We start from the raw sequence: 11693 nt of genomic DNA on the forward strand, positions 1-11693 counted from the left end.
TGTAAGAAAGGAGTGACTTTATTTTTGCTTTCAAAATAAACTGTACTTAAGTTTATTTACATCAAAATGGGTAGATGCAAACAATGCTCAAGTTGAAACCGTAAATAAACATCACAGCATAAAGAAGAAACGGAGCACTACATATAACATTGCGTCAACTGAACACATCTGACAAGTAAGCCACTGAAGTGCTACGCTGCAACAGCCACATAAAAGAGGACAGGTGTTCATACCTCGACTAAAACAACCCAACCACCATTGTGCAGTTAAACTCATCACCTCTCTGCACCTTGAGAAATAAAAACAATGCACTCAATAAAATAAGGCTAAAGCTCAGACCCTGCAGTGGAAACAAAAAACAGAGGCATGTGCTTTGCACCACAAAGAAAGTCAGCCCCACAGCACACCTAGCAGTCAACATGCGCAGCAAGAAAATTAGCTCAGAGTTACTAACAAGGCTTTTCATACAGGTGGCCATGTAATCTGAAGTAGGGAAGCTTCATTTCCCTTTTCTATTTCTGCTGTCTATAACACACAGGCAATGTACAGCTTTGTAAACTGTATGCTGTGGAGGAATCTGTACACCTATTTACAATAGTGGGTTAAGTCAAACATGCAAGCGCTTTAGGGTTCACCACAAGAACATGAAGTGCAATACAAAAGTATGCATCATTCCATAAATTATGCTTGGACTAAAACTGGAGACCGCATGTTAAGTACTGAAGAAATGCTAGGTTCACCAAAATAGAGTACACTTTAAGGACAATGCCAACCGCAAAACTAAGCACTACATGAAAACTGACGCTTTACAAAACTGAGCCGTCCACACCACTATACACTGGGCATAGCTTGACTCGGAAGAAAAATAATTTAATTAAATTTCTGCCAGAACAGGTTGAGGACTATGGTTAGCTTCTTCCCAAAACAATTCACAGAAATGAGGCACAGGCTTGACGTGATGGTGTCCCAGACAGGTAATCTATGGTGGGCAAATGTCCTCGCCTCCGAGCACGTCGCATCACAACACACCCTGTCCCATGTGGTGCCAAATGGACGGCATTGACATGTTGGGCAAGGCAGCCCCATTCACACCTGCAAGACATAGCTGCTGACAGCAGCCCAGAGCTTCCCACACTTTTCCTAAGGATTACAGCGGCACTTTATGCTCAAGAAACGTAACACCACAGTCAAATGGCACAATATGCCATGAACTATAAAGAAAATACACTGACACAGTGGATACATGACAAGATATAAAAGCCACACATCATTTTGATCCTGATGCCAACCACTTGTGACCTGAGGACAGCCCCCACAAAGCACTTCCTTCTAAGCGCCTTGAGAAGTCATCACACATCCATTTGTCAAGCTGATATGCTTCACCAAGAGAACACTGAAGTTTGCAAGAACAAGAGTGTAATGTGCCACTCATACTACTTCAAACCCACAACTGCAAGCAGTGCTCTGCAGGATGGATGCAATGCGGCACATGCACGCATGGACATTTAGTCAAATTCAAGCACACACCTCCACGAACTATGCCACAAAGAGAGGGGCACAGAACATGGCAGCCCAGAAAAAGCCTGTTCACTACCGTTCAGCAAAAGATTAAAACAAGTCATGCCAGGAGGCTAGCAATGCAATTTTCCACTGCACAGCTCTCAGTAACTAGACCCATAGCACTCCACTTTAGTGACTCCCCTTGCAGAACAATACCCCTAGCTTATGATACTAACAATCCACAGTACGAGTGCTGGCTTCGGAAGAAACTGTGGCGACCACTCTGTCAAAGACAAAATACTTCAGGCGTGGAAAAGAGTAAATTATTCATGCAAGCCTTCTGTTCAAGCTCTATTGCTGACCTTTCTTTCTTTATAATACACAACTGCATTCAATTTATTGTCTCTAGGCATTTTTTCACCTCCACGTACGACGTCACCAGCTCTGAAACAAACATCATGAAGCCAGGATGGTATGCGGTACATGCAGCATTGGCTAACCCATCAAAAGGCTTCTGATGCTGATGTTACATTACCATAAAATAAAAACATTATCAAAGTTAGTGCCTTGTACTCAAGGTTACAATTACACATTATGTGCCACTGAAAACACTGCAAGTAGTGTTTTTAATGTCCACCAGTAATCAAAATTCCCTGTGGTCCACATGTGCAAATAAGTTGATAGAACTGTTAGCTTATCTGGTTAAACTTGTTTTTTTTTTTTACCAGACAACATTACAGCAACTAAGGACTAATGCGTTGCCATTAATTTTTATGAACGCATGGCAAAGCGCCTCCAAGCAATAACCAGAAGCAACAACTTAACTGTATCCCAAGCTGTCCACTAAAGAGCAACTTCACAGGTCAAAGGCTGCAGGAATAATCAAAACCATTCTATCTCTTCCCTCTGATAAGATAAACAAGGGGAAGGCACATGCCCCAAGTGCACTCCATGCTGTTTTTGAATACCTTTTTGTTCACACACTGAATAAGAAAAGAATACTGGAAGCTATTTTTAAGACTACCCTGGTAAACAAGAGCATTGCCAGGACCCAAAAGCCATAACCACTGCTAGCAGCATCTCTTTCCTAACAAACAAATACAATGCTTGACCCAAACCATCTCCAAAAACTTTGACAAAACCAATGCACAGTCTTAACAATAGCAGTAAACAATGGTGCACGTGCCTGAGCCATTGAGTGTTTATTTTAGTGTGCTGTCGAAGTCATCTAGACTATGGCCTGGTTTACACACTACGCAACTTCCCTTTCTTGTCTGGGAAACAAAAAAAAAAGATGACAAAGGGTTGGTTAACAGGCACTGTTGCTGGCCAACTCAAGTATACAACACATCACAGAAATAACAGGCCCCTTATACAGTTGTCTAAAATACAATCCGGTGAGGCAACTAGGGCTGTGGTCTAGTGGGGAACTGCTTTCCACTGTTGCAGCAAATAGCATGCGACCACAACACATTTACACAATGGAAGGAAAAAGAAAGACGATGGAGGAAAAAAAAAAAAGAAATCCAACATTTGCAGTGCTAGACAGATGGTTCAGCAGACTGGCTGCCAAGCTCGACATCACCAGCAGCTGGAGCTTTTCAGTTAACCAAATGCGGCTAAATCGCACTGCCTTGCACTAGACTGTACTGGAGACACCTGCAACTGGGGCATTGAATGAATCCCTCTCTAGAGTGTGTGGTAATTGCGCTCTGTGCGAGCCTTGTAGAACTTGAATCCCACGTAGCAGATGGCCAGGCATCCCAAGGTCAGGATGATACCTCCCAGGAAACTCAGCGTGTCAAAGTGTCGCTCAGGAGGAGGCACAGCAGTCGGTGGCACAGCCGTGCTAGGTGTCACCGTGGTGGCATTTGTGACTGGCACAGTGGGCAATGGTGTTGTAACAGTTGTCATGTTAGCTGGTGTCGGCTGCGGTGTTGTTGCATTCGTAGTAGCAGTTGTCATGTTAGCTGGCGTCGGCTGCGGTGGTGCTGGTGGTGTTGTTATAGTGACTGGTGGTGATACAGTGGTGTTTGTTTCATTTGAAAAAGTCACGAGCTCAGAGGCTGGTGTTCCTGGAAAATATTATGTTGCTTTAGATCTCTCACAAGATTGACATGCACAGCAATAAGAAGAGCAGCAGTTGTGTTGCGAGGCAAGAAGAACAAAGCACAGTGGCATGAGTGAGAAAGGCAATAAAGTAGTAATGACTAACCAAATTAATATTATAGATTAGGAACCTTTTCATAATACACTTACAGCATAGATTTGACACTTGCGATCACTACTGCAGAGGAGCAGCCAAGTACTTTGCGTGGTAACATGCTGCCATTCATAGTCATGCAAAAAGCACACTTTTTTTTTTTTACTTACGCACAAGTGACTGCTACTACCAAGAATGCAAGCACACACTGTACTCTGACAACACTGACGCAACTTTAAACACTTTCTGTTAATTACCACCGCACCGCCTATTTACGGCCTTGATAAGATTACTTTTTAATTCACCAAAAATAATATAACATATAACGCGAAACTCGTGGATGAGCTGAGCAGGCGTGGCGTAAAGCAAGTTCGAAAGTTTTGCACAGGGAGGGTACCGTTATATGTCTGCATGATCTGCGGATTACATCAACAGCATGTTTGCAACTTCAGATAACGGAATGAATGCGCGCCTAGCACGGCACATTTTCCTCACTAGCAGTTTTGTGTATTTTGCTGAAAATGCACATATACTTGAACACGATCCAGATCGCAACCTTATCGTCGGCGGGTTAGAAGCCTGTTTCGATGACACAACAAACTGCTGGTTGTACAGGCAGCTAAAACGTTGTGTGGTCGTATGACCGCTGGACTGACTGGGCGACAGAAGTCACGTAGCCCCGACAATCAAGTGTGGCGCATGCAGTTGGCAGTTCTAACACCTGATCGCGTGAAGGGGGCGTCTTGTCTCACAAGACCGGCGACCAGCGCTTCCGCAGATGAAACGCGTTGCACTACGATCCGTAACGAGGCGTCTGGCTACTCGCCCGGGCGGTCATTCAACCACACGCAAGTCGCAACCACTGCATATGTCAAAGGCGCTATTTGGCTGACTTGAACAAATAGCAAGCCCTGGTAGAACTGCTACACAAAAGGAGCGGGTTTGAAGAGAAAAGATAACAACAAAACGCCTGCTACGACGTACTCACCGGGATCGCTGCAACGTGCTACAGCCCATAGCCCGTAAAGCAGCACACCGGCAGCTAGCAGCTTCATTGTTTGCGGTACTTGAGGTATACGAATGAAGTCCTGGATGCTGCGGAAATCAAAATAAACTTTGTAGGCGCAAAACTCGACAGGACGAGACGTAAAGCAGACGTCTCGCGGATATCACACACCACGATACGTGTTGACGTGCGGGAAGCGGAGAGACGCGTACGGAACGGAACACGGGAACACGGTGCGAGCTGCATACAGTTGACGCTGCTGGCGCTGCATTACACTAGCGACAGTAGCGCGGTAGCAGTGGCGGCGCTAGGGTGGCCAGCGGCGCTGCAAGCGGCACTGTGGTACACTGTGGCAGCCATCATGGAGGAACGAAAGTGACGAAAGCTCCTTTCTTCCATCTATGGTGGCCGCGCAGAGGAGGCGCTGACTGTGGTAAAGCCAGAGAGGAATTGTAAAGCCAAGGTCGTGGCCAAGGTAGATTCGGTAGATTGGTAAAGCCCTCTATCCTTACACTTTGGTTGCTGTGGCACTGTGGTGCTGTGGTACACTGTGGTTGGTGGTTGATGAGGTTTGAAGGACCGACGCGGATGACAAAAACTTTTTTGACATTTTGTTGGGTGAGCTGAAAGGTGCGTGGTGTGCTGAGCCAGATATCTAGATGTATTTAGGGTGTGAACTGAGAGAAATGAGCTGGTAGGATATGGTGTAATTTATGAACCTGTTCTCAGTGCTAGCAGCTGAGAACCAACCAAGTACAGTCGTGGACCAAAGAGCATGGTTTTGATTTTGTTTTCAGGGGGCTTAACGTCCCAAATCGACTGAGGTTATAGGGATGCCGTATAGTTGACGGCACCGGATAATTTCGATCAGCTGGGGTTCTTTATCGTGCACTGACATTGCACAGTATGCGGACCTACATTTTGCCTCCATCGAAATGCGACCGCCGCGGCCAGAATCGAACCCGAATCTTTCGGGTCAGCAGCTGAGCACCATAAAACCACTAAGCACGGGGTATCAGAGAAGTAGCAGAAGGAAGCATGCACTGTAGTACGAACGTCAAAATTGTCGACAAGAATGTCGTCCCGGTTCCTCCAAAGCGCTCTGGTGAACATTGTAGTGGAGGGTACCGGTTTAATTTCGTCCGCCCAGGGTTCTTGACATATGCGCTGACGTACATCGCACAGCACTTGGGCGTTTTCGAATCTTAATAATCGGAATGCGGCCGTCGCGCCTGGCATTCGATACCGCGACCTTGGGCTCAGCAGCCGAACGGTAAGGCGCTCGTCCCGTGTCCTTCTTGTTCTTGTCCGACGTTGTTAGTGCTGTTTTACAAAAGATGCATATATACCAACTCGCCCAACTGAACGCTCTGCACGGCCACTAAGTTGCCGCGGCAAACATTGACCCAAGGGTATATCAAGTAATCAGCGCGCTAGCTGGCTCTCGAAATGATTAACGCAGTGATATTTCGACAAACATAACGATTATACGAGGGTTACATACAGTGCGTTATGGTCCCAGAAACGCGGGGACACCGGACTTGGGAATGAAAAAAATGGAAATTCGTTCCGAGGAAAGACGCTCGAGATCTGTCTCACTTCTCGGTGCACACCTCAACCGCTCCGCGAGAAAAGGGATGGAGAAGGTAGAGAGAGAAAGAAGAGCCGTAGTTGAGGGCTCCAGATTTCGACCACCTTTCCCGGGGTATCGCTTTTTGCTGCAGCCATTGTTGTCGCTTCGGCTCAGATGGCCGCGGCAGGCGTCTATTTTTTTTATCTTCTGGTCGTAATAGAGTCCTTCAGTACTTTCAATTCTCCGTTTGCATAACGAGAGGAGGTGGCGGGAAAAGAAGAGGCCGCAAACAAAAGGCAGACAGCTAGGACAGGCGCTGAAAACAGAGAGCAAAAAGCGGCATTTATGTGCCGGCCGTGACCCACGTAATAACAAGGAAACAAGAATAAATGTAAAGAGCAATCGAGGCAAAATATTCTCCATACAAAACGTCATCCTTCCATAATCCTAAACCATGTGGTTCCACGAGTACACCAATTCGAAGCATAGCGTCACCAAAATAAACGAGAGCCAATAACCAGATGATAACAAGAATAACAAGAAAACAGTGAAGAATGAGCAACACAAAAGCAGCAGAGAGAGAAATGGGCTGCTCATTCTTTACGTACTTGTTATCATCTGATCACTGGCTCTCGTTTGTTTTTGCGGTGGTCGAATTCTTCGTGTGCTCGTGAAATAACGTGGTTAGGTTTATCGAATGCATGATGACGTTGTGTGTGGAGAACATTTTGCCCAGATTGCTCTTTACCGCGGCGGCTGTGTTTTTATGGAGGAAAAACGCTAAGGCGCCCGTGTGCTGTGCGATGTCGGTGCACGTTAAAGATCCCCAGGTGGTCTAAATTATTCCGGAGCCCTCCACTACGGCACCTCTTTCTTCATTTCTTCTCTCGGTCCCTCCTTTATCCCTCCCTTACGGCGCGGTTCAGGTGTCCGCCGGTATGTGAGACAAATATATACTGCGCCATTTCCTCTCCCCAAAAACCAATTTTCAGTAGCCGGGCACGCTAACCACTTAGCCACCGCGGCGGGTACGCAATATACTGCAAATATACTTATGGGCAAGTGAGAAAAGATTTTTTTGTAACTTCAGGTTGACGCGCTATACTTTGGCACAAGAACTAGTTACAAAAAAAAGAAAGAACACGAACCCGAACTGACCTACGCCCTGTCACAAGGACTTTCTACGCCGGAGCTGACGACCATGCTGGGCAGGATGGCACCGACCGAGAAAACCGCAAGGCGTCTCTACAAGATACTTCGTGCAGAGAGTTGGAGACAAGTGCGGTTTTACCGGGAACACATCCATGGGTTATCTGCGCGTTAACGTTGGAACGGAATGCGGCGCACCTCATGGCAAGGCACTTCCTGAACTTGGCTAAGCAACTCGGAGAGAAACGATGGAATAAAGCCCTCAGAAAGCTACTACGCAAAATAAAAGGGAACGGCAATGATGCGTTTGGACACATCAACCTCTCAGACTGCCAGCTACCAGTAAAAGTGACCTCGACTCTGGATAACGGCCCCAAGTTCGCACCGCAGCCGCACATGAAGCCTCTGCAGCTGGTCAGCATGGTGCATGCAGTTGTGAACCGCGCTCTCGCTAACCAGAAGGAATCTCGTGTGTGAGAAGGACTGCAGTGCATCTTGAAATACTCAAGACCAAAGCATAGAGGGTGCGCTGAGAAAAAAACAGTGTCATTCTTGAAGCAGATGAGCCTTAGCTTGTTGCTCTCAGACAAGACGGCAAGATTCGTTGTCATGAATAAGGACGACTACGACCGGAAAGCACTGGAAGCCATCAACAAGAACTTTGAGGCGACGGACTTCTGTGAGCAGCACCTTCACCAGGTACGCTTAGGGTATAGCGAAGAGTTGTGGACGCATGGTCTAGACAAGCTGAGGACTGAAGTGAAAGGAAGTAGTGAGCTTTCTCTGAGACCATTTTTTGCCGTGAGGAGCCACAAGGAAGGGTTGCCATTCAGAATGATCGTCGAGAACCGGGACACATGGCAAAGACAGATAGGCAGTTATCTTCAGGCACATCTATCTGTTATCCCTATCAATGACCGCTTCATGGCGCCAGGATCGGAGGAAATTATTGCCTTTTTCAAGCAAAATGAACCTGTTCAATGCCTATCCGTGGATGTTAAAGACATCTTTTATAACATTCCACAGAAAGCCACATGGGGAGGAGAGAATTGGCGAATTTGGGGCTTAAAAAAATCGAGAAACGGTGTGGAACAAGTGCACGGGGTTTTCTGGAATTACTGCGTTTGTACATGGCTTCTTTGTTTGTCCAGCATGATGGCATCGTGCACACACAACGCGACGGGATTTGCAAGGCCCATGCGTTGCGCCTTTGATTTCCAACCTGTACGTGGCAAAAGGTGGCCGCTCGGTGAGAAACGAGCTGGAGGCCCTTGGGTTTTCAGAGTGTTTCCCACATGTTGACGACTTTCTACTTTGTTCCCCCTACCGTAAGACCAGGTCGAATGACACTGAACTTGCGGCATAGCATCTTAGAACGGTGTTCACAGGGCTTGACTTTACGCATGAAATACCGGAAAACTCCAATATCAGATCCTTGACATCGAAATACACATGTACCCTGACCATACGTGCTGGATGTACAGAACCAAAGGTGAAAAAGGTGAGACATGCCAATCAAAGCTTGTAAAAAGAAGTGTAAAGTACTCGTCCCTCCGACAGTGTGTTAAGAAATGGTGTGGTCACGAAATGGAAAAGTTTACAACTGCAAGTTGACAGGCTGGTCGCAAGCGGATTTCCTAAACATCTGATTGACTCAATTGCAGAGAAGATGATCAGGGAGGTAACCAGGCCAGAAAATGGAACGACGAAGGAAAAAGAAAGGGCGAGGCCTGTTGTTGTACCATAGATACACAAAGTATCGCACCGGCTTGCAGCAAAGCATGAAACCCGCGCTGTTTTTTCAGCCCCCGCCCCCCAAAACTAATCTCAATGTGTAGAAAAGTTAACTTCCTGGTTAGGAAAAGGAGAGTCAGCACGACATGCGGAATCGACCATCAAAGGAAGATCATGAATTGTGATAAATGTGTTGTGTACAACATCCCTTTGTCTTGCGGCAAGAGATACGTGGGCCAGACCGAAAGATGCATAAACATCAAACTGGGTTGAGCATCGAAGAAACTGCGGCAAAATTAACAATCCAAGCAATCTCGGCAAGCATGTAGCTCGCTACAAAGAATGCATCCCAGGATTCAAGGAAACCACTATAATCGGGAATTGCTCAGACCGGAATGAAAGAGTAATCTTTGAAGCGTACGAAATGGCACGGGCCGGTGCCACGAAATGCGTACGCGATCATCAGTCGATAGTGCTCAAGCAAAGCGAGATTCAATTGCTAACAAGCAGCGCAATGGAAAGCGGTGATACACGGGTTGCGGTTTCATGAATAGCACTTATCTTGTATCTCATACGTTTTTGTACACTCGTTCTTTCTATGTGAGTACACAAGGAGATCAGTACATTTAATAAACAGTTGAAAGTTCGCGTGTGCGCGCATCTGTCTTGTCCTGTTTTTTGCAACTAGCCCTTGTGTCAAAGCATAGCGCGCCAACCTCAAGATGACAAACCAACTAGCCGCCATTACAGCATTGATTTTTTTTTGTAATTACAGTCTCCACTGAGCGACTGTGACAATGACGTTTTTTGCTAGACAGGACGAAACGGTGAAGGCATAACTTATGGAGACGGTCATGGATAACGGACCACATGTATGTCGGACTTCAGCGCGCGAACCATTGATAATGACCAGAACTAAAAGGAAAGTTGATAAGAATGTATGCTACAAAAGCTGCAGGATTGATGGAAAGTGATACGGCATAATATATTAAAGTACCTTAATTCGTGGGCAAAATACTAAAGGTCGCGTAGTGAGGCGGCTGTATAGAGGTGGAGAGTGCGGTGGTGCGCGCGCAGTATATATACTCACCGAGCAACTCGATTTCCGCCCAAGCACTTAGAAACTCCTTTTCTGTAATTGCGTGACTGGCTTTTGTGACACTCAAGATAAATCGCATTTAGAGTGAAAGCTTTGCAATGTGACCACCGTCATCGACAGCAGATATTTCACATGCGGAATTTCCTGCTTTATCGTGAGCAGGCGCCTACGGCTTGTGTCAAGGAAGAAAGCAAGCAAGCCAGCCAGCAAGCAAAAGCTTGTGCAATACCTGGACAAAGGCTGTGATATCTGCAGACCCCTTTAAGATACTCGCATTAGTTCATGTTTACACACGCCTACGCTGTCGATACGCTCTACTGTCCGTATTGTCCGTATGTCGCTTGCAAGCGACCGAACAATCCTCGCGCCTTTTGCCGCGCTGTTCGGAGATAAGACGGTGGATAACACAAGGCCGACGAGGCAGACCTCTTAACGCGTTTACGGGTTGACAAGGGGTGAGATACGACATTTTTTACGGGGAAGCCTCATTGGAGGCAGGGCAGGCATTTTTTTTTTGTTTCTAAAAGGAGAAAGTTCCAGAAATGCATTTATGATAACAGGATCCCCCTCACCCCCCATACACGCACCATTCAGAAAGAAAACAATGGGGTGAACAGTGTGGTTCATGAATAGAAATATCTCGCTTAGGGCTAGTGGCTGCCTCCCGCCCTCAAATCCGCCCCTTGCTCTTGGACAGTATATTAGTCTTCGCGACATGCGCAGTAGCCATGGGTCGGGCGCGCCCACCTGCGCGTGTGCAGCTGGAACCTCCTCCCCCCCCCCCCCCCCCACACACACATAAACATACGCGCGCACACACTAATATTCTTTAAAAAACGCCAAACAATTAATTGACAAACGAAGAGCACATGTCCCTATTGTTGGAAGTTGCCCGGTACATGTCGCATGAACTTATTAGAAGCTTCTTAACGGCATGTGTCGCATGTGTTGTTCGTTTATAACTGTCGTTCGCAAAAAACTCTCTAATGTTCTTTAAAAAAAGGTACCCGCGCGATAAATACAACCACAATTAAGCGAAGAACACATGCGATATATGCCTTGCGCATCTTCTAATCACTTTATGCGATATATGCTGCCAAGGTATTAACAGAGAAGGCGCTGGTATTAACTCACCGACTATGCTGCTCGAGTCAGTTGAGTTGCGGCTTGGAAAAGAGATTTTGAACATGAAATTCTCGAAGGCAGGAAGAGCATACACAGGCAGAATGTGTTCCAGCCGCCTTTGCTGACTGGCAAAACTGCAATTTATGACACTGCTATATAAGAGAGCAAACAAAGAAAAATATATTTCCCTTTCAGCCGGCTCTCCGGCTCTGTTGGACGCGTGTGCATGTCTACCATGCAGGTTTTGCCCAGCACGTTGCGAAAATGCTGTAGGCTGCGCTTGGAGGCGTGAGGCTGCAGGTTT

The 11693-nt window shown here is 46.6% G+C and overlaps 1 protein-coding gene across 2 annotated transcripts; it reads right to left on the reverse strand.

The window, feature by feature from the left end:
* On the reverse strand, positions 1–10365 carry LOC144098674 (uncharacterized). Of its 2 annotated transcripts, none has more exons than XM_077631483.1 (3): positions 10256–10365; positions 4692–4798; positions 1–3575 (listed from the first exon to the last, which is right to left on the reverse strand). In XM_077631483.1, the coding sequence occupies exons 2-3, from the start codon at positions 4756–4758 to the stop codon at positions 3190–3192; spliced, it is 453 nt and encodes a 150-aa protein (XP_077487609.1). In that variant the 5' UTR covers positions 4759–4798; positions 10256–10365; the 3' UTR covers positions 1–3189. The 2 variants fall into 2 exon arrangements, with proteins under 2 accessions (XP_077487609.1, XP_077487610.1); XM_077631484.1 differs by lacking the exon at positions 10256–10365 and adding an exon at positions 4881–4921.
* Positions 10366–11693: the final 1328 nt, after the last annotated feature.

Source organism: Amblyomma americanum, chromosome 7, assembly GCF_052857255.1.
Source record: "Amblyomma americanum isolate KBUSLIRL-KWMA chromosome 7, ASM5285725v1, whole genome shotgun sequence".
Taxonomy (NCBI): Eukaryota; Metazoa; Arthropoda; class Arachnida; order Ixodida; family Ixodidae; genus Amblyomma; species Amblyomma americanum.

Coding starts and splice junctions, on each gene's coding strand:
- LOC144098674 (XM_077631483.1), bottom strand. CDS start 4,758: ATGAAGCTGCTAGCTGCCGGTGTGCTGCTTTACGGGCTATGGGCTGTA. Junction 3,576..4,691: donor AGCACGTTGCAGCGATCCCG/GTGAGTACGTCG, acceptor AATATTTTCCAG/GAACACCAGCCTCTGAGCTC.